Source organism: Rana temporaria, chromosome 5, assembly GCF_905171775.1.
Source record: "Rana temporaria chromosome 5, aRanTem1.1, whole genome shotgun sequence".
In the NCBI taxonomy this organism is placed as follows: domain Eukaryota; kingdom Metazoa; phylum Chordata; class Amphibia; order Anura; family Ranidae; genus Rana; species Rana temporaria.
The window spans coordinates 23,616,935-23,640,643 of NC_053493.1; the positions used below are offsets into that span (position 1 = coordinate 23,616,935).

The following is a 23,709-nucleotide window of genomic DNA, read 5'->3' on the forward strand; positions in this document are numbered from 1 at the left end:
TACGTCCTCCCAGAGAATCAGACCCGCGCGCCCGAGCGCTCGCCGGGTCCACGGGACCCGCAGCAACAAGGATCGCGGTAAGGAGCCAATGGAAGCGGCTCCTTACCACGTGATCGCGCCGTCCAATGACGGCGCGATCACTTGTAAACAAACCGGCATCATGTAATGACACCGGTTCCTCCCTCTCCTCTCTGTACCGTTCGGTTCAGTGTGAGAGGAGGGGGGGGGGGGGAGCGGGTGGCAGCAGCACTGTGGGCTGGATCTGTGACAATTGCAGTCACAGATCCAGCCATCCCTCCCTGCGCAATACTCTGCAATACCCCCCCATACTCTGCAATACGTCGCCTATGGGGATTTTTAAGTAGCAAAGTTTGGCGCCATTCCACGAGCGTGTGCAATTTTGAAGAGTGACACTCAGCGTAACTTCATCTTTCATACTATGCAAAAACATTGGGCTAACTTTACTGTTTTGTTTTTTTTTAAGCACAAAACAGTTTTTTTTTTAAAAAAACACGCGTTCAAAAAATTGCTGCGAAAATACCGTGCAAGATAAAAAGTTGCAACAACCGCCATTGTATTCTCTAGGGTCTTTGAAAAAAAAAAAAGCATATATAATGTTTTGGGGTTCTATGTAATTTTCTAGCACATAAATGATGATTTTTACATGTAGGAGAGAAATGTCAGAATTGGCCTGGGTGCTCCAGAACGCCTGAAGGTGCTCCCTGCATGTTGGGCCTCTGTATGTGGCCACGCTGTGTAAAAGTCTCACACATGTGGTATCGCCATACTCAGGAGGAATACCAGAATGTGTTTTGGGGTGTAATTAGTGGTATGAATATGCTGTGTGTGAGCTGCTAATATGACAGAAACTAGAATTTTTTTTTTATTTTTACAGAATTTTCAGTCTTTTTTCTTTTATAGCGCAAAAAATAAAAACCGCAGAGGTGATCAAATACCACCGAAAGAAAGCTCTATTTGTGGGAAAAAAAAGGACAAAAACCTCATATGGGTACAATGTTGTATGACTTGTAATTGTCATTCAAATTGTGAGAGCACCCAAAGCTGAAAATTGGTCTGGTTAGAAAGGGGGTTTAAGTGCCCAGTGGTCAAGTGGTTAAAGTGGAACTTCACTCCCTCAATCAACTGTCTGTAATCCTTATGCTGCCATCAGCAAATCAATAGAGAAGTAGGTCATATTATGATACAGTGAAACCTCTGATTGCGAGCAACGTGGTATACCAGCGTTTCGCAATAGGAGCATTTAAAAAAAAACACAGCTTGGTTTGTCAAGCAGGAATGCAAGCCGCTGGGGTGTGCAGTACCGCACTTGGCCAGAGGTGCGGGGCCGCCGCGATGCTCTGAGACACATCAGCGGCGCCCAAGCACCTCTGGCCAAATGCGGTACTGCATACACCAGCAGTGACTGTGGAACCAATTATCTGAATTTCCATCGATTCCTATGGGGAAACTCACTTTGATATACAAGTGCTTTGGATTACAAGCATTCTTCTGGAACGGATTATGCTCGCAATCCAAGGTACTACTGTATATTATATTACTTTACGTTTCTACAGTTACTTCCTGGTTTCCATGCCTAGGCAAATTATATACAAACATCCCAGGAGGGGCTTTACCAGCTAAGCACACCCTCCTGTCTGCATGCCTGAGCTAAGGGCAGATGGCTTCCAGATACCAGGAAGAAAACTCATCTGCCCTTACTCAAGATGGCTGCAGCCAGAAATGCAGGGCGTGTTTTTCAAAGTGATTTCCCAGAAAAATAAAGCGTGGGGGAGTGTTCTTTAAATATTAAAAATTAGTTAAATAGTGTTTTTGGTGTGTGCTGATCTGATGTAGTGTAGTTCCGCATGAACGTGTTTTTTTTTTTTTTTTCCCCCATTATACTTTTTTTTCTTTTATTTTTACCAATGTGATCCTGTGAATAGCTCACTCGTTCTTGGTTGGGTTGGCTACGCTCACTCCTCCACTGTATCTACGGAGGGAGCCATGGCTGTCACACAGGCTGGTTGGATTACCTTCTGAGGAATTGATGAGATTAGTAGTTTACACAAGAAAAATAAGGACATGTGTTGTTCTTCAGCTCGCAAGGACACCGCATTTACGGCAGGATCAACAGATTTCCTGTACTTGCCGAAAATGCTGCTGAAAAAAACAAAAGAAAAAACAAATGCAGCTACCACATCTAAGGACTGGTAAGCTGTAATATAATAAATGTTGGAGTTTAGATACACTTTAATTCACCAGGTCTTAGTGCAATTTATGTGCAATATTAGAATGGTGCCCACCCTAGTGATGGGATTGGCTGCACGGTCTGAAGAACGCCCCTGCTACAGTATGACTTCCTCTATTATATGTGGGCAGCAGGAATGTGCTAAAGTGAATGTGGCACAAACCTGGGCAATTCAGACTCCGCAATGTAGAAAAAAAATAAAAATTGGACAAGCAAAATTCCTCCTATCGGTGAAAATTGCCCATCAAAATGGCTACAGAGCCTTACTAATGGTCATTTAAATAGGCCCTGTCGCCTCGTCCAATCAGGACGCACTTTTTACTAATCCTAACATTTGCTTATGGAATTTTTTCAATAATATGCCGAGTCTGAGTTGCCCAGACTTGTCACCGGCCTTAAATTTAAAGGATCAGTCTACCTAAAACCTGGTATGTCCACCATGGATGGATGGTTGGGGGGCTGAACTGCCAACTATATATATATATATATATATATATATATATATATATATATATATACACATATATATATATATATATATATATATATATATATATATATATATATATATATATATATATTCTTCCTATGCAGGATTGAAGGCTACCCCCACCCACCAAGGGTTTTTTCTTCCCCACCCCATAGCCATTGGCTATTCTTGTAACCTAAATAGCTAGTGGGTGGAGCTCCAAAAATCCAGAGGCCCTCGAGAAATATTATAACAAACTATGACTTTTTATTTTTTTTGGGGTGGGCTGATCCTTTAAAAAGCGGCCAATAATTAGACATATTACATCACCTGCATTCTTGGACATATACAGTACATTAACAATCCACTATGTACAGAAGAAGTATTTACACGTTGAGTTTGGTGAACCACGCCCAGTGATTCGGTGAATGGAAACCTTCAGTCTAAGTTAGAGCCTACTATAATAGCGCAGACCGCTCCCCGCAAGCCGTGCGCTCTAAATGGAAAAGAACTGCCGGCCGTCCTGTGCCGAGACGGCAAAGCCAAAACAAATTAGCACAAGGCCTCCGTTGCGGCCTGGCGAAGCTTACGGCTGTTTGAAGATGGGGAGATTGGACTGGCCGAGGTGGTAAGTGGCGTTGCCCCCACAGTCTACGTACTGGTAGACTTCCTGGGAGAACTGCTCCGGGTGCATCAAGTATGAAATGGTGACCGTCACTCTGTAGAAGATAAAAAAAAAAAAGTTTAGAAGATCCAAAAAAAATCTGATTTTCTTCTCTTTTCTAAACAAACACCCATATTCTATGATCCTTCTCCATGTCCATGTTCTATGAACCTCAGCCTTGTCCATGTTCTATGAACCCAAGCCTTGTCCATGTTCTATGAACCCCAGCCTTGTCCATGTTCTATGAACCTCAGCCTTGTCCATGTTCTATGAACCTTAGCCTTGTCCATGTTCTATGAACCTCAGCCTTGTCCATGTTCTATGATCCTTATCCATACCCATGTTCTATGATCCTTATCCATACCCATGTTCTATGAACCCCAGCCATGTCCATGTTCTCTGAACCCCAGCCTTGTCCATGTTCTATGATCCTTATCCATACCCATGTTCTATGATCCTTATCCATACCCATGTTCTATGATCCTTATCCATACCCATGTTCTATGATCCTTATCCATGTCCATGTTCTATGAACCCCAGCCTTATCCATGTTCTATGAACCCCAGCCTTGTCCATGTTCTATGAACCCCAGCCTTGTCCATGTTCTATGAACCCCAGCCTTGTCCATGTTCTATGAACCCCAGCCTTGTCCATGTTCTATGAACCCCAGCCTTGTCCCATGTTCTATGAACCCCAGCCTTGTCCATGTTCTATGAACCCCAGCCTTGTCCATGTTCTATGAACCCCAGCCTTGTCCATGTTCTATGAACCCCAGCCTTGTCCATGTTCTATGAACCCCAGCCTTGTCCATGTTCTATGAACCCCAGCCTTGTCCATGTTCTATGAACCCCAGCCTTGTCCATGTTCTATGAACCCCAGCCTTGTCCATGTTCTATGAACCCCAGCCTTGTCCATGTTCTATGAACCCCAGCCTTGTCCATGTTCTATGAACCCCAGCCTTGTCCATGTTCTATGAACCCCAGCCTTGTCCATGTTCTATGAACCCCAGCCTTGTCCATGTTCTATGAACCCCAGCCTTGTCCATGTTCTATGAACCCCAGCCTTGTCCATGTTCTATGAACCCCAGCCTTGTCCATGTTCTATGAACCCCAGCCTTGTCCATGTTCTATGAACCCCAGCCTTGTCCATGTTCTATGAACCTCAGCCTTGTCCATGTTCTATGAACCTCAGCCTTGTCCATGTTCTATGAACCTCAGCCTTGTCCATGTTCTATGAACCTCAGCCTTGTCCATGTTCTATGAACCTCAGCCTTGTCCATGTTCCATGTTCTATGAACCTCATCCATATCCTATGATCCTTATCCATACCCATGTTCTATGAACCTTACCCATATCCATGTTCTATGAACCTGTTCTCCTAAGAAGCCTTCCAGGCAGCCCCGGGGTGAGCCCTTCCATTGGTTCCTTGGGAAACATGTAACCCCCGCCCAGAGGAAACACTAAAAACTAAAAAGGACCAAATTTTTTTGCTAGGAGGGGGTAATGTGTTTCCTGTCTCGATGGGAGGAGCTCTACGTATTGCAGGCGGCCCTTGAAAACCACTTGGGAAATAAGTTCACACCTCAGACAAATAAGAGTGCTCACTCCGCCGCTGACGCAAAGAAGAGCAGTGATCATGGGCTCCATTCACAAAGCGGTATCTTACCGCATCCAGGTATGTAGTAAGATACCGCTCAGTTTTTAAAAAAAAACTTTTTTAATTCAATAAAAAAAATACTATAACATACGCTATTTTATAAATTAAGTCACGTTTCAACAAGGCAAGTATGAGGGTCTAGATAGCGAGGAGGAGAGAGGGGCGAGATAGCAAGGAGGAGGGGGGAGAGAGAGAGAGAGAGAGGCGAGATATCGGAGGAGGAGGAGGAGAGAGAGGGGCGAGATATCAGGAGGAGGAGGAGGAGGAGAGAGAGGGGCGAGATATCAGAGGAGGAGGAGGAGAGAGAGGGGCGAGATATCGCAGGAGGAGGAGGAGCGAGATATCGGAGGAGGAGAGAGAGAACGAGGCAGAGGGAGGTAGAGAGACCGAGAGAGAGAGAGACCGAGAGAGAGAGAGAGAGAGACAGAGAGAGAGAGAGAGAGAGAGACAGAGAGAGAGACAGACAGAGAGAGACAGAGAGAGACCGAGAGAGAGAGAGACAGACACAGAGAGAGAGAGAGAGAGAGAGAGAGAGAGAGAGAGAGAGAGAGAGAGAGAGAGAGAGAGAGAGAGAGAGAGAGAGAGAGAGAGGGGGGGATAGAGGAGGAGAAAGAGAGAGGGGGCGAGATAGCGAGGAGTAGAGAGAGGGTGAGATAGCGAGGAGTAGAGAGAGGGTGAGATAGCGAGGAGTAGAGAGAGGGGGCGAGATAGCGAGGAGGAGAGAGAGGGGGCGAGATAGCAAGAAGAGGAGAGAGAAAGAGCAAACAAGCAAGTAGAAGAGTGGGTGAAATAGTGAGAAGGAGAGAGAGGGGCGAGCCAGCGAGAAGAAAACAAGAAGAGAGGGGCAAGGAGTGAGATAGCGAGGAGGAGAGAGAGGGGCTAGAGAGAGAGGGGCTAGAGAGAGAGGGGCGAGAGAGCGAGGAGGCGAGAGAGGGGCGAGAGGGCGAGTAGAGAGCGAGAGGGGCGAAAGAGCGGGGAGAGCGAGGCGAGATAGCGAGAGAGGGGCGGGATAGCGAGGAAGGGAGAGAGAGAGAGAGAGAGAGAGAGAGAGGCGCAAGATAGCGAGGAGAGAGAGAGGCGAGATAGCGAGGAGGGGAGAGGGGGGAGAATGTGAGGAGGACAAAGAGAGAGGGAGGCGAGATAGCGAGGAGGAGAGAGAGGAGCAAACAAGCAAGAAGAGGGAGCGAAATAGTGAGAAAGAGGCGAGCATGCGAGGAGCAAAACAGAGGTGTGATATAGCGAGGAGGGGAGAGAGAGAGAGAGAAAGAAAAAGAGGGGCGAAAGAGAGAGGAGAAAGAGAGGGGCGAGATTGTGAGGAGGAGAAAGAGAGAGGGGGGCGAGATAGCGAAGGAGGAGAGAGAGGAGCAAACGAGAGAGAGAGAGAGAGAGAGAGGTGAGATAGCGAGGTGGGGAGGGGGAGAGAGAGAGAGAGAGAGAGAGAGAGAGAGAGAGAGAGAGAGAGAGAGAGAGAGAGAGAGAGAGAGGCGAGAGCGAGAGAGAGAGAGAGAGAGAGAGAGAGAGAGAGAGAGAGAGAGAGAGAGAGAGGAGAAAGAGAGGGGCGAGATTGTGAGGAGGAGAAAGAGAGAGAGAGGGGCGAGATAGCGAATGAGGAGAGAGGAGCAAACAAGCAAGAAGAGGGGGCCCCATAGTGAGAAAGAGAGGCGAGCAAGCGAGGAGCAAACGAGAGAGGAGAGAGGGGGGCGAGATAGCGAGGAGGAGAGAGAGAGAGAGAGAGAGAGAGAGGGGCGAGATAGCGAGGAGGAGAGAGAGAGAGAGAGGGGGGAGAGAGAGAGAGAGAGAGGCGAGATAGCGAGGAGGAGGAGGAGAGAGAGAGAGAGAGAGAGAGAGAGAGAGAGAGAGAGAGAGAGAGAGAGAGAGAGAGAGAGAGAGAGAGAGAGAGAGAGAGAGAGAGAGAGAGAGAGAGGGCGAGATAGCAAGGAGGAGAGAGGAGTGAGATAACAGGAGAGAGGGGAGAGAAAGAGAGAGATACTTACTGCATATTCATCACTATGTTGTGAACTTTAATGCTTGGCAGGGTGCAGTAGGTGCTGTGAAGTATGAAAGAATTCTTATATAAATGAAATGCATTGTGCAATAGACCAAAAGAAAGTCACGTTTCAACAAGGAATACAAAATGCATTAATAAACCTGGACAGGATGGGGAGAGCTCAGGCCACTTCTTCAGCACTGATAATCCACCATAACTTTTGGCAGCAAAACAAGCAATTCCTCGCTGTAGAAGATTTGCTTGTGTAGAAGTCATAGATTCAGGCGTAGCAAAAATCTGGCCGCACAACACGAGGCCAGAGAGCTCATAAAAGCAACAACAGCCTTGCAATCTACAGAACCCCCACACAGGTCTAACAGTTATGTAGATTTAGAAGCTGAACTCCAGGATCCAGCCCACTCTTGACTCTTTTTTCCTATGCTCTAAAAATGCTATACCCCCCCCCCCCCCCCCCAGAACACTGCCTTACTTTTTCAGTTATTGTTTTTCTCTTGTGTGACATCGTAGTCTTCTACATTACAGTTGACCATTCCCGGGTGCCAGAATGAGCATTTAGACCAGCAGCACGTCTCACCTGACATACTTCATACATACATCGCTCATAATTCCATGAGACCATTTTTTTTATAAATGGCTGTAGCTGGATTCCAGCTTTACAGAAGAAGTCTGACCAAATATCTAAATTTGTTGCTCCTGTCCTCCAGGCAATAATGTGCATGCGGTGCGACCATGATGCACCTAGCAAGAGGACAAATGTTTAAAGCCCTGGATTAATGTGATTAAGCCCTGGTTCACAGTTGTGCGACTTTGAAGTTGTGCCAATTTAGCGCAATTTCAAGGACGCAGATCAGTGCGATTTGCATCGCCGATTTCATTGCAGCTTGCAACTTCATTTAAGCACTTCATCTCCGTAAGGTTTACCCCCTCATGACCAGGCCACTTTATTTTGCGATATGGCACTGCATTACTTTAACTTTGCGCGGTCATTCAATGCTGAACCTTAACAAAAAAAGATGTACGGTCGCTGTACTAATGGTCAAAACAAAAAGGATTCGCCCCGGGACTTTAAATAAAGTGGGTAACGTTTCCGCCAGTAAAGATAACAGTAATTGTATAGTATATCATTTTTTCAAGTAAAATTGTTTACATGCGTAAAGTAAAATTGTTACATACATAGATAACGCCAACAATTGCCAATTGAAACGATACATAAACAATAAATATTAGTACACAAGTATAATAGTGGACAGAGTACCATCTTGCTACCATTTTTGGCCCAGGCCTTTCATTCAGACATAATTCTATGCCAATATTGATTGATTCTACTTTACTACTTTAGGGGCCAGATTCACAGAAAATTATGGCGGCGTAACGCATGTCCTTTACGTTACTCCGCCGCAAGTTTTCATCGTAAGTGCTTGATTCACAAAGCACTTGCGTGTAAACTTGCGGCGGCGTAGCGTAAAGCCGTCCGGCGCAAGCCCGCCTAATTCAAATGGGGCGGGGACCATTTAAATTAGGCGCGTTCCCGCACCGGACGTACTGCGCATGCTCCGTTTTGAAATTTCCCGCCGTTCTTTGAGCAAAATGACGCGGCCCCTCGACATAATGTTTTGAACAGCGACGTGCGTAACGTACTTTCGTATTCCCGGACGACTTGCGCCAAAAAAAAAAAAAATTTTGAACTTCGACGCGGGAATGACGGCCATACTGTAACATGGGCTGTCTATTGTTACACCACCTAAATAGCAGCCGTAACTTTGCGACGCGAAAAGCCGACTAGCGACGACGTAAGAGAATGCGACGAACGCGCGTACCTTCGTGGATCGCCGTAAACAGCTAATTAGCATACCCGATGCGGAAAACAATGCGATCTCCACCCAGCGGGCGCCAAAGTATTGCATCCTAAGATCCGAAGGCGTACGAAGCTGTACGCCTGTCGGATCTTAGCCAAATGCCGTCGTATCTTGTTTGTGAATTACAAATAAAGATACGACGCAGCAAATTTGAAAGTACGCCGGAGTATCAGCAGATACTCCGGCGTATTGTTTCTGTGAATCTGGCCCAAGATGTCTGATAAAACATACTTATGTTCACAGCCTATACTTTTTTATGGACTATGAGGTCTCTATGGATACATCACTATACCTACGCCATGCCTGCTCTCCGTTTGGCCCCTGGAGGGGTCCCTTTTTGACTCCGCCCCCTCAGCTCCCGGGTGAGGCACCTGCTGCTGCCGTCTTGGGGCCGCACACTTGTAGCCATGGTCAAGCTCAGTGGTGAGTATGGGGACCCACAACCCCTCCTGCCCTGTGCCTTTACAACGAATACTATGCCAGATTGCCAAACAAAGAGCGAGCTGGATCTTGCGAAACTAGGCTAGTCGGGTAGTACAATGCCCGTGTACTCTGTCCACTATTATACTTGTGTACTAATATTGATTGTTTATGTATCGTTTCAATTGGCAAGTGTTGGTGTTATCCATGTATGTAACAATTTTACTTTACGCATGTAAACAATTTTACTTGAATACATTTTATACTGTACAATTACTGTTATCTTTACTGGCGAAAACGTTACCCACTTCATTTAAAGTCCCGGAGCGAATCCTTTTTGTTTTGACTAGATGTAACAGGGATGGAAGTGTGTCACTGGGGACACCAGACCTTTCCTCTTTTTTCGGTCACTGTACTATTGACACTGGCTGGCAAGGGGTTAACCTCAGGGGCGACCAAAGGGTTAAATGTGGGCCTGATCAGTGCTTTGCGACTGTGTGCGTGTGGGAAGAGGTGCTTGTACTAGGAGAAGGCATGGATCGATGGCAGAGATACAGGATCCATGTCTTCTGTAGTGACAGAGCGGAGATCTGCCTTGTTTACATAGGCAGATCGCCGTCTTGCCAGTCTACGGAAGTACTGGCGGGTGCCCGCGGACATCGAGTCCCTCCCGCTGTGTCTAATCCCAATGGGAGCAGGAAAGGGGGAATAGCTGCTCCAGGTGGGAACCTTGATGAAAATCCACCATAGCAGGTATCACAGGTGCAGGCAAGGCATTCAGCAAGACAGGAACAAAAGGATGTTTCTGGACAGCCGCACTTTGAACAATGGTAGCCTTTATTGAACTAGGAACACCACTACAAGTCACAGCAAACAAAACCAAAACCTGGGCAACTGACGCGTTTCGCACTGAATCTAGTGCTTGGACATAGCTAACTTGTAGTGCTGTTCCTATTTCAATAAAGGCTACCATTGTTCAGAGTGCGGCTGTCCAGAAACATCCTTTTGTTCCTGTCTTCCCAAAGGGAGCAGGCCGCCAGCAGGACGCATGCACCCCAAACCTAGCAGGCCAGGATCACGTACTAGGTACATTATTCTGCACAGGAGGGCCGCCGTATATCCACAGAATACGGTCAGCAAGTGGTTAACAGAAGTCTATGTAAGTCGCAATGAAATTATGGAAAAAGTAGTGCAGGAATCTCCTTCCCAATTGCTGCGACATGAGTTTTACTCGCGACAAATATGCAAATGAGGAGATACGCCGATTCAGAAACGAACGCCCGCCGCTTTTTTTTTACGTCGTTTGCGTTCGGCTTTTTCCGGCGGATAGTTACCCCTGCTATATGAGGGGTAGCTAATGTTAAGTATGGCCGTCGTTCCCGCACCGAGTTTCAAATTTTTACGTTGTTTGCGTAAGTCGGTTGCGAATACGGATGGCCGGGAATTTACGTTGCTGCCGAAAACAATGACGTCCTAGCGACGTCATCTGGAGCATGCGCACTGGGAAATAACGCCGGCGGCGCATGCGCAGTTAAATCGGCGCGGGGACGCGCCTGATTTAAATTGTACACTCCCCCTAGCCGCGGAATTTGAATTCCGCCGGGGGAGTTACAATCCGCCGGCGCAAGTTTGGAGGTAAGTGCTTTGTGAATACTGCACTAGCCTCGCAAAATTGCACCGGCGGATCGTAAATCACATAGATTACGCAGATCTAAAGATCCGCTAATCTATGTGAATATAGCCCAGTGTCTCCTTCAATGTGGAACATAGAGTGTTGAGGTGCTAATTAAGTCTACCTGGCTGTAATGATAAAAGCTTGCTGTGATTGCATTCTATTGTGCTAATTAAGTCTGCCTCTCAAGAACCTTTTTCATTGTGTGAAGTTCTATTGATGTGTTGTGACTTAACACACTCTAAAGGTCAGACGTCTGACTCATGTTCACTAAAGGAATGTGGATTATGTAGCAGGTGGGAATAGCTTATCGCGGAGTCAGAAAGTCTGTCTAAGATGTGGATTGAGGGGGGACACGTTAAGCACCCATTGTGTGATGTTGTGGGTGGAGTGCGTCATTGTCCCTTTTCTTACTGCAGCATGCTTTGTAACTGTATATAAGAAAGCTAAGTTTACCATTAAAGTATTCATTCATTTTGGAACCAGAACCAGAGCTTGTGTCTCTGTTATTCTGGGAAATAGAATGGGTCGTGCCGGTCGGCTGTTTTGTCGGATAAGCTGTCGTGGGGCGATGGAATGGGATATCGTAAACGGTGGTGACTGTTACACTCCGCGTCTCTTTTATGGTCACAAGGAGGCAGGACTGAACACTGTCAATGGTTTCTAGGATGAAGGAAGTTGGGCCACACAGTGGATGACAAGATGCTGGTGGCTGGGCCATGAAAACCAAGATTTACTAAAACTGGTGCAGCTGTGCATGATAGCCAATCAGCTTCTAACTTCAGCTTGTTCAATTAAGCTTTGGCATAAAACCTGGAAGCCGACTGGTTTCTATGCAGAGTTGCACCAGATTGTGCACTCTTCAGGTCTTAGTAAATAAACCCCTCTGTGCCCTGGCTACCTGCATCCTAGTGATCAACGAAAAAAAAACAGAGGAGGGGGTTAAAGCGGATCTCCACTCTAAAGTGGAGTCCCGCTGATCGGCACCCTCCCCCCTCTGGTGTCACATTTGACACATTTCAGGGGGGAGGGGGGTGCAGATACCTGTCTACAGACAGGTATCTGCACCCACTTCCGGCCCTACGATACGGGCAAAGGACGGGTTTTTTCTCCGCTTCCCGTCCGTCCCCCGTTGTATGCTGGGAACACTCGGCTCCCAGCACACAGCGGGAGCCAATCGGCGGGCGCAGCGCGACTCGCGCATGCGCCGTAGGGAACCGGGCAGTGAAGCCGGAGCGCTTCACTTCCTGGTTCCCTCACCGTGGATGGAGGGGGGAGCAGCAGGGTGACGAGCGATCGGCTCGTCATCTGCTGCGATCACCGCTGGACTCCAGGACAGGTAAGTGTCCTTATATTAAAAGTCAGCAGCTGCAGTATTTGTAGCTGCTGGCTTTTAATATATTTGTTTAGTGGCACATCTGCTTTAAGGAAACTGGATGGAAGCCATCTAGCCAATGTGCCCCCCCCTTCAGGCACACTTCATGGGCAACGTGTGGCAGCAACTGAGCTCAATGTTAGCAACACACACACCCACAAATTGGGCCTCTGTCTGGGGAGGAACAGAGAAACTGGAAAGCAAGAATAAAAAAAAGCAGTGAAGCTTTAGAGCAAGAACATGAGAACTTACTACATGTAGTCAAACTCCTTTCCTATTCTGGTCGGAACCATGTAGTCAATCTAGAAATAAGAGTTAGAAATAAAAAGTAAAGAACAATGTTCCAGAACAGATTCTTCACCAAGTACCATGTTACACAAGCAGCGTCGCTTACTTGTTTCGTCTCCTGCAGTCCGATCTTCGTGACATTGTTTAATTTCGACTTCCCAATAACGGTTTTATAATATTGAACCTGACCGGTAATATCGTCAACTTCTACGGAATAGTAATTGTTGTTGGTTATATTCAGTGTATTCTAAAAAGAAAAAAAAAAAAAAGCAATAAAGAAAAGAAAAGAAAAGAAGAGGGGAAATTAGTAATAGGGTAGATCAGTGGTTGTCAATCACTGGGCTGTGGCAGATTGCTGGCCAGCGGCCTCCTTCCTCTCAAGCTTCCCAGCTCACATAGTGTCCCCAACCTCCCATAACTTCCTGCAGTGCCCTGCAAGCCCTCACAGTGTCCACAGACCTACTGAGAGCCCTCAATCCCCCACCAGCCTGCTATAGAACTTCCATCCCCCCACTGCGCCCCAAGCTCTAAAAGGGTCCACAGTGCCTCCGAGCCTGCTGCAGAGTGTCCCACATTCCCTTTTCGAGCCTGTTGCAGAGTGTCCCACAGTGCCTCCGAGCCTGTTGCAGAGCCTCAAGTGCCCCCGAGCCTGACCCGAGCCTGCTGCAGAGCCTCAAGTGCCCCTCGAGCCTGCTGCAGAGCCTCAAGTGGCCCCCGAGCCTGCTGCAGAGCCTCAAGTGGCCCCCGAGCCTGCTGCAGAGCCTCAAGTGGCCCCCGAGCCTGCTGCAGAGCCTCAAGTGGCCCCCGAGCCTGCTGCAGAGCCTCAAGTGGCCCCCGAGCCTGCTGCAGAGCCTCAAGTGCCCCCGAGCCTGCTGCAGAGCCTCAAGTGCCCCCGAGCCTGCTGCAGAGCCTCAAGTGCCCCCCGAGCCTGCTGCAGAGCCTCAAGTGCCCCCCGAGCCTGCTGCAGAGCCTCAAGTGCCCCCGAGCCTGCTGCAGAGCCTCAAGTGCCCCCCGAGCCTGCTGCAGAGCCTCAAGTGCCCCCGAGCCTGCTGCAGAGCCTCAAGTGCCCCCCGAGCCTGCTGCAGAGCCTCAAGTGCCCCCCGAGCCTGCTGCAGAGCCTCAAGTGCCCCCCGAGCCTGCTGCAGAGCCTCAAGTGCCCCCCGAGCCTGCTGCAGAGCCTCAAGTGCCCCCGAGCCTGCTGCAGAGCCTCAAGTGGCCCCCGAGCCTGCTGCAGAGCCACAAGTGCCCCCGAGCCTGCTGCAGAGCCACAAGTGCCCCCCGAGCCTGCTGCAGAGCCTCAAGTGCCCCCGAGCCTGTTGTAGTGTCCCACAGTGCCTCCACACCTGTTGTACAGTGTCCCGCAGTCCCTCAGAGTCTGCTGCAGAGCCTATAGTGCCTCCAAGCTTATTGCAAAGTGTCCCATAGTGCCTCCAAGCCTGCTTTAAAGCCTTGAGTACCTCTGAGCCTGTTGCAAAGCCTCCTGCGCCCTATTATGCCCAAACTTCCAACAGTGTCTCTTAACCCCTGCAGTGCCCTCTAGTTCCCTGCAAAGCCTTCAGCTTTCTGGAGAAACTCCAGCCCCCTTCAGAAACCTTACCCCCTACAGGACTGCCAAGTCTGCTGCAGAGTCCCATAACCCCCCTCCAGAACCACCCCAACAGTGACACCGAGCCCTATCCAGAGACTTGCAGCATTAGAACACATATTTTGCATATATATATCTATTATGGGATTGCCTCCTGTTGGGTATTTCCGCCAATAAGCTGCTTCCCAAGTCCTGGAACACACGACTACTAGATCTGGCTATAGTAACCCCATTTAACCAGACAACACCAGTTTGGAGTACACCAGATATAGAACTGCTTTATTTTAGAAAAACACTGAATTTATACAGAAAACCATCAGATAAGGGCTACTCCCATTCTCAGACAATAGTCACCTTAGATAGTATTATCACAATAATGACCACCTTAGGGCCCCCCCCCCTCTCTCCCGCCGCTTACCAGAGCCGTCGGCAGCGGCGGAGGCGATAAGGTCCTGTCCCCTGCTCGGCTGGGATACGAGTGAGGGCAAGATGGCCCCCATCCATCTCCATAGCAGGGCGGAAGCAACGTCAAAACGTCACTTCCGCCCATGCTTCTTAAAGGGACATTTTCTTGTCGTAATTTTTTCAAATGACAATTTTTTTGTGAGGTCTTTTTGACCCCCAGATCTCATATTTATGAGGACCTGTCATGCTTTTTTCTATTACAAGGGATGTATACATTCCTTGTAATAGGATTAAAAGTGACTGCTTTTTTTTATTTATTTTTTTAAATAATTTTTTTAAAGTGCCCCGTCCCGACGAGCTCGCGCGCAGAAGCGAACGCATACGTGAGTAGCGCCCGCATATGAAAACGGTGTTCAAAGCACACAAGTAAGATATCACCGCGATCGTTAGAGCGAGGGCAATAATTCTAGCCCTAGACCTCCTCTGTAGCTCAAAAGATGCAACCTATAGAATTTTTTTAAACGTCGCCTATGGAGATTTTTAAGGGTAAAAGTTTGACGCCATTACACGAGCGGGCGCAATTTTGAAGCGCAACATGTTGGGTATCATTTTACTCAGCGTAACAATATCTTTCACAATATAAAAAAAAAATTGGGCTAACTTTACTGTGGTCTTTTTTTTTTATGAAAAAAAAGTGAATTTTTTCCAAAAAAAGTGCGCTTGTAAGACCGCTGCGCAAATACGGTGTGACACAAATTATTGCAATGACCGCCATTTTATTCTCTAGGCTGTTAGAAAAAAATATATATAATGTTTTGGGGTTTTAAGTAATTTTCTAGCAAAAAAAAAAAAATTTGTTTTAAATCTTGTAAACGCCAAATCTGAAAAACAGGCAAGGGCCTTAAAGGGGTTGTAAAGGTAAATGTTTTTTCACCCTAATGCATCCTATCCATTAAGGTGAAAAAACATCCGACGGTACCGCCCCCACCCCCGAACCCCTGTTTTACTTACCTGACCCCTCGAAAGTCCCGCGCGCGTCCACGTGATCCTCTTCGGTTCCAAGCCTGGCCGTTGATTGGCTAGGCTGGACGGATCGATAGCAGCGCAGCCATTGGCTGGCACTGCCGTCAATCACAGCGGATGACGCGGCGCGCCGGGGCCGAGTGATACAGTTGGCGGCTATGCCCGCCGCTGTATCACAGGAGCGCGTTCGCAAAAGCTTTCCACCATGCTCGCTCGTCGCATGAAAAAAAAAAAAAAAAAGTTTGCCTTTAGTGTTCCTTTAAGTGGTTAAGAAGACACTAAAACACAGAGTGCTCCAGGAAGTCCGTGAAATATTGCATGGAAAGTTTTGGAAGAATTTACCAGGCCTTGGTCTTAAGAAGGTTGAGAACCCCTGCCATAGATGAAGGTGCATAGGAAAGTTTTACTTCACTGACTTACCGTGATGTTGAGAAACACAGTATTAGTGGATTCTTCATAAGCCACATAGACGGCCTTGACACCAACGTACTCGATGTCGATGGAACGTGGGAAAAGGAAAAAGACTGCCAGGCCAGAAATCAGCAAACATAAAGTGACGGAAGCAAAAACATATTGTTTTCTGTTATGAGAAAAAAGAAAAAAAATTATCGCTGATTTAGCAAGTGACTTAAAAAAGAAAAACACACACACACATATACAACCAAAGTTACAGGATTGAACCTTACAAAGGAAAAAAAACTTCACTGAACCGTGTATGGACCTTGCTTTGTATACTGGTACAATGTTGGATCAGGAAGGGGCCATCCCCCCCAAACTGTCTCCACAAAGTTGGGAGCATGAAATTGTCCAAATTTAACATACTAGAAACTTCCAGAAGAATGGGAGGAATAAAGGTGTTGCCTGGAGTAATCTGAGGGCCCTGACCAATCCCCAACAGAGTGGTTCCCGCCCACCGCACGTCATATGACGTCTTTGACTTTGAGCGGTGATATCTGAATGATGGGTGCAGTTACAGGCATCAGATATCTTCTTTTTCAGCCAGCGATTCCCTTCACCATAAGAACAATCATATCGGCTGTTGAGCCGCTTGATTGTTCTTATGTGTGGCGATAGGCGACGTGTGTGTGCGTCCCGCCCCCCCCCCCCTCGCTGCCCTCTGGTGGTTCTCCGGGCTCACCGCTGCCATCTGCGAACCGGAGAAGGGATCCGCCGGCCCCGGATGCTAGCCATAGAGATTTCTGGTGGACCAGATGGACCATGACATCTCTATGATCGTTCGGAAACCGGGTGCGATAATATGACGCCACGCCTCTTCTTTCGAAAAAATGGTGCTGACATGGATGGGAAGCCGAGATCGTTTTTTTTTTATTTCAGGCTTCCCAGCCTAGAGGTGAGGACTTCAAGACCCCAGATCTCATTGTAAAGAGGACCTGTCATGCCATATTCCTATTACAAGGGATAAAAGTGATCAAAAAAATTAAAAAAAGGTCAAACTAGAAAATAAAATGAACACTAGATCTTTTTTTTTTCCCAAGTGCCCCTAACCCCGCGAGCTCACGCGCAGAAGCGAATGCATACGCAAGTCGCGCCCACATATGTAAATGACGATCAAATCACACATGTGAGGCATCGCTGCAAACGTTAAAGTGAGAGCAATAATTCTAGCCCTAGACCTCCTCTGTAACTGAAAACATGTAACCTGTAAAATGAAAATTAAGCGTCGCCTATGGGGATTTTTAAGTACTGAAGTTTGGTACCATTCTACGAGTGTACGCAATTTTGAAGTGTGACATGTTGGGTATCTATTTACTCTGCGTAACATTATCTTTCACAGTATGCAAAAACATTGGGCTAACTATGTATTCAGCAATGGTGGAAAAAAAATTGCGCTCATTCAGTGGGTATCAAGCAAGTAACTATAAGTGTTATACTACACAAAACAACATATGGAATAGAAAAAAGCTGCGCAAATAAAGTTGAAATTATATAAAAGTGACCTATATATAAAAAATAAACACATAAATGAGAGTGCTAAAATAATAATATGACACTCTCAGTAAAAAAAGAGAGAGGGGTAGATTCAGAAAAGAATTACGCCCGCGTATCCATAGATACGTCGCGTAATTTCAAAGATGCGCCGGCGTATCTACTTTCTGTATTCAGAAAGCTAGATACGCCGACATTAGCCTAAGATACGACTGGCATAAGTCTCTTACGCCGTCGTATCTTAGGGTGCATTCTGACGCTGGCCGCTAGGGGCGCTTCCGTTGTTGTCGGCGTAGAATATGCAAATTACATAGTTACGCCGATTCACAAAACGTACGTGCGCCCGGCGGTAGTTTTTTACGTCGTTTGCGTAAAGGCTTTTTCTGCGTAACGTTGCTCCTGCTATTAGGAGGCGCAGCCAATGTTAAGTATGGACGTCGTTCCCGCTTCGAAATTTGAATTATTTACGTCGTTTGCGTAACTCGTCCGTGAATAGGGATGGACGTCAATTACGTTCAGGTCGAAACCAATGACGTCCTTGCGACGTCATTTAGCGCAATGCACGTCGGGAAATTTTAGGGACGGCGCATGCGCAGTACATTCGGCGGGGGAACGCGCCTAATTTAAATGATCCACGCGCCCTACCCGGGCTTGCGCCGGAGGATTTACGCTACGCCGCCGCAACTTTACAGGCAAGTGCTTTGTGAATCAAGCACTTGCCCGTAAAACTTGCGGCGGCGTAACGTAAATGAGATGCGTTACGCCGCCGCAGATCTACGTGAATCTGGCCCAGAGTGACTTTGTGAACATATAAAAAATGTATATGATGAACCAGTGACCGGTGAATTCACTTAAAGTCCAAAAATTGAATCAACACACATAAAGTGAATTCACCGGTCACTGGTTCATCATATACATTTTTTATATGTTCACAAAGTCACTCTCTCTTTTTTTACTGAGAGTGTCATATTATTATTTTAGCACTCTCATTTATGGGTTTATTTTTTATATATAGGTCACTTTTATATAAGCGCAGCTTTTTTCTATTCCATATGTATTCAGCAGTAAAAAAATTTATACGATTAGGGTATTAAGGGGAGACAGGAAATAAGGCGTTAATTAACCACTTGCTTACCGAGCCTGTTTTTCAGATTCGGTGTTTACGAGACGAAAACAGTTTTTTTTGCTAGAAAATTACTTAAAACCCCCAAACATTATATATATATTTTTTTCTAACACCCTAGAGAATAAAATGGCAGTCATTGCAATACTTTTTGTCACACCGTATTTGCGCAACGGTCTTACAAGCGCACTTTTTTTGAAAAAATAAAACACTTTTTTGAATTAAAAAATAAGACAACAATAAATTTTCCCCAATTTTTTTATATATTGTGAAAGATAATGTTACGCCGAGTAAAATGATACCCAACATGTCATGCTTAAAAATTGCGCCCGCTCGTGTCATGGCGTCAAACTTTTACCCTTAAAAATGTCGATAGGCGACGTTTAAAAAATTCTACAGGTTGCATTTTTTGAGCTACAGAGTGGCTAGAATTATTGCTCTCGCTCTAACGATCGCGGCAATACCTCACTTGTGTGGTTTGAACACCGTTTTCATATGCGGGCGCTACTCGCGTATGCGTTCGCTTCTGTGCACGAGCTAGTCAGGACGGGGCGTTTTAAAAAATTTTTTTTTTGTTTTCTTATTTATTTTTATTTCGTTTATAATTTTTTTACACTGAAATAAAAAAAAAATAATTTGATCACTTTTAATCCCTTGTAATAGAAAAAAGCATGACAGGTACTCTTAAATATGAGATCTGGGGTCAAAAAGACCTCAGATCTCATATTTAGACTAAAATGCAAGAAAAAAAAAAAATTTTGAAAATGTAATTTTTTCAAATGACAAAAAAAAAAAAATGTTTCTTTAAGAGGCTGGGCGGGACTGACGTTTTGACGTCACTTCCGCCCAGCAGAGCTATGGGGACGGGCGAAGGAGATTTTTCCTTCAGTCTCGTCCCCAGTCACACGGTCCCGATCGCCTCCGCCGCTACCGACGGCTCCGGTAAGCGGCGGAGGGAGGGGGGGGGGGGGCCCTCTCCTGCCACCGATAACGGCGATCTTGCGGCGAATCCGCCGCGGAGACCGCCATTATCATTTACAGGACCGCGCACACTAAAGATCGATACCTCGGTTGTAGCAGCAGCTGCTGCCATTCTCGAGAGATCCATCTTTAAAAACAGGACGTCTTTTGACTATGAGCCAGTAAGCAAGTGGTTAAGGGCTGATAAGGGTAAACTAAGGGTTTTGAAAGACATTACAAGAAAATAAAAAAACGTTTCTTCCTGTGCCAGGTTGCTGACATTATAACTCCTCCCTTTGATAATGATACTTCTGACAGGGAGTCACAGCCGGCTCCCACATCCAAGATGGCGGTGTTGGGGATCCAAAGCCCGGCAAAGGATTGGGTCCAATGCAGGCAGTGCTGGAGTCCTGGGTTGATGTTTACATTTTTAAAACAGGACCGAAGTTCCTCCTTTAAATGTGTATTAAAGTTTATTGTGCCCAGGGTTGGGTTTTAATTTGCTGATGCGTGTAAACAGCCCAAAATAGTTCCTGCAGAAGTCATCGTTTAACCCACTAGATGGAAACCGCAAAGCTGAACTTCCTGTAGAAGAGGTTCCTATAGTAAGAAGTATGGTGTGCAGAGATACTAGAAAGCAGAAACACAAAGTGATTGGACGGAGCAGAGACATTGCTGGAAACCACTGAAAATTCCTACCATGAGGCTCCATGTACACGGGACGTTTTTACAACCTCTCCTGGACAATTTAACTTGACAGATAGTAGTTTTGCCGTGTTTACATGCCGCGTTTGCGTTAAAAAACAATATATATATATATATTTTTAAAATGGCCAAAAACGCCTATAAATGAAACGTGGGTTACCACGTTTAGCGTCTGAACAAATTTTTTTGCCTTAAAAAAAAAAAAAAAGGCCTAAAAACGCAACTGCCTAAAAACGACAGTAAACGACCCTGTGTACATGTACACATAGGATAACATTCCGTTTAGCAGCAGCAGTGTACATGGGGCCTTAGATGGAAAAATTTAACTACCTAGAAATATTAACCACTTGCCAACCGCCACACGCCTATTTACGTCGACAGAATGGCACGGGCAGGCAGATTGGCGTACAGGTACGGTCATTTGAATGTGCCGCCCAGCGGGTATGCGTGCCTCTAGAGTGCGGCCGCGGGACCTCGATGTTTCCGGGAGTCCCGCAATTGCGGTCGGCAAGAGCAGAACAGGGATTCCCCTATTCTGCCTAGTGACACTGCCACTGATGACCGTTCCCTGTGATCAGGAACGGTCATCAGTGACGTTTCACGTGTAGCCACGCCCCCTAACAGTAAGAATCACTTTCTAGGGAACACGTAACCCCTGCAGCGCCACCTAGTGGTTAACCCCTTTACTGCCAGTGTAATTTTTCAGTAATCAGTGCATTTTTATAGCACTGTTCGCTGTAAAAAGGACAATGGTCCCAAAATGGTGTCAAAAGTGTCCGATGTGTCCGCCATAATCTCACGGTAAAAATCACTGATCGCCGCCATAACTAGTAAAAAAATTAATTATTAATAAAAAAAGCCATAACACAGTCCCCTATTTTGCTATAACTTTTGCGCAAATCAATCAATAAACGCTTATCGCGATTTAGAAGAATACGTATCGGCCTAAACTGTGGAAAACATTTTTTTTGTATTTTTGGGGGATATAATAGCAAAGTATAAAGTAAAAAATATTGTTTTGTTTATAGCGCAAAAAAATAAAAACCGCAGAGGTGATCAAATACCACCAAAATAAAGCTCTATTTGTGGGGGGAAAAGGATGTCAATTTTGTTTGGGAGCCACGTCGCACAATTGTCAGTTAAAGCGATTGCAGTGCCGAATCGCAAAAAGTGGCCCGATCTTTAACCACCAAAATGGTCCGGGGCTTAAGCGGTTAAAGTGTATTTCTGGACCTTTAAAAAAAAAAATTAAAAAAAAGCTCTAGAGCTCTGCAATATTCATTTATTTGCATTATAGGTATTTATAGAGCCGACAATTTATCCAGTGCTTTACATTCTGTACATTAACATCAGTCTCTGTCCTTACATACTAGGGCCAATTTAGACAGAAGCCAATTACCTACTAGCATGCTGGCGGAAAACAGGAAAGCACAGAGGAAATCCCAGGGTACCCGGAATTCCACGCAAGCACAGGGAGGAAACCAGGGTACCCGGAGGAATTCTGTGCAAGCACAGGGAGGAAACCAGGGTACCCGGAGGGATTCTACACAAGGAAATCCAGGGTACGCGGAGGGATTCTACGCAAGGAAATCCAGGGTACGCGGAGGGATTCTACGCAAGGAAATCCAGGGTACGCGGAGGGATTCTACGCAAGGAAATCCAGGGTACGCGGAGGGATTCTACTCAAGGAAATCCAGGGTATGCGGAGGGATTCTACACAAGGAAATGCAGGGTACCCAGAGGGATTCTACACAAGCACAGAAAGAGCCCAGGGTACCCAGAGGGATTCTACACAAGGAAATCCAGGGTACCGGGAATTCCACGCAAGCACAGGGAGGAAACCATGGTACCCGGAGGGATTCTACGCAAGCACAGGCAAAGTCCAGGGTACCCAGAGGGATTCTACGCAAGGAGATCCAAGGTACGCAGAGGGATTCTACGCAAGGAAATCCAGGGTATGCGGAAGGGATTCCGTGCAAGCACAGGAAGAAAGCCAGGGTGCCCGGAAGGGATTCTTTGCAAGCACAGGGAGAAATCCAGGGCACCGGGAGGGATTCTACGCAAGGAAATCCAGGGTAGCGGGAGGGATTCTACGCAAGCATAGGGAGAAATCCAGGGCACCGGGAGGGATTCTACGCAAGCACAGGGAGAAATCCATGGTACCTGGAGGGATTCTACGCAAGCACAGGGAGAAATCCATGGTACCTGGAGGGATTCTACGCAAGCACAGGGAGAAATCCATGGTACCTGGAGGGATTCTACGCAAGCACAGGGAGAAATCCATGGTACCTGGAGGGATTCTACGCAAGCACAGGGAGAAATCCATGGTACCTGGAGGGATTCTACGCAAGCACAGGGAGAAATCCATGGTACCTGGAGGGATTCTACGCAAGCACTGGGAGAAATCCATGGTACCTGGAGGGATTCTACGCAAGCACAGGGAGAAATCCATGGTACCTGGAGGGATTCTACGCAAGCACAGGGAGAAATCCATGGTACCCGGAGGGATTCTACGCAAGCACAGGGAGAAATCCATGGTACCCGGAGGGATTCTACGCAAGCACAGGGAGAAATCCATGGTACCTGGAGGGATTCTACGCAAGCACAGGGAGAAATCCATGGTACCCGGAGGGATTCTACGCAAGCACAGGGAGAAATCCATGGTACCTGGAGGGATTCTACGCAAGCACAGGGAGAAATCCATGGTACCTGGAGGGATTCTACGCAAGCACAGGGAGAAATCCATGGTACCTGGAGGGATTCTACGCAAGCACAGGGAGAAATCCATGGTACCTGGAGGGATTCTACGCAAGCACAGGGAGAAATCCATGGTACCTGGAGGGATTCTACGCAAGCACAGGGAGAAATCCATGGTACCCGGAGGGATTCTACGCAAGCACAGGGAGAAATCCATGGTACCTGGAGGGATTCTACGCAAGCACAGGGAGAAATCCATGGTACCTGGAGGGATTCTACGCAAGCACAGGGAGAAATCCATGGTACCTGGAGGGATTCTACGCAAGCACAGGGAGAAATCCATGGTACCCGGAGGGATTCTACGCAAGCACAGGGAGAAATCCATGGTACCCGGAGGAATTCTACTCAAGCACAGGGAGAAATCCATGGTACCCGGAGGAATTCTATGCAAGCAAAGGGAGGAAACCAGGGTAACCGAAGGAATTCCACACCAGCACAGGGAGGAAACCAGGGTACCTGGAGGAAACCCACGCAAACACAGTGAGAAAACCAGAGTACCCAGGATAACTGGAGGAAATCCACACAGACACAGGGGGGAAACCAGGGAA

The 23,709-nt window shown here is 46.8% G+C and overlaps 1 protein-coding gene across 1 annotated transcript in view; it reads right to left on the minus strand.

Moving 5' to 3' along the window:
* Nucleotides 1–2,906: 2,906 nt before the first annotated feature.
* Nucleotides 2,907–23,709, minus strand: part of TMEM106B (transmembrane protein 106B) — a 42,258-nt gene continuing 21,455 nt past the window's right edge. The window contains exons 4-8 of the mRNA XM_040352266.1: nt 16,090–16,249; nt 12,763–12,903; nt 12,621–12,670; nt 7,032–7,085; nt 2,907–3,436 (exon numbers count right to left, since the gene is read on the minus strand). Coding sequence (XP_040208200.1) covers nt 3,304–3,436; nt 7,032–7,085; nt 12,621–12,670; nt 12,763–12,903; nt 16,090–16,249 — 538 coding nt within the window. The 3' untranslated portion in view covers nt 2,907–3,303. The remainder of the gene's footprint in view (nt 3,437–7,031; nt 7,086–12,620; nt 12,671–12,762; nt 12,904–16,089; nt 16,250–23,709) is intronic.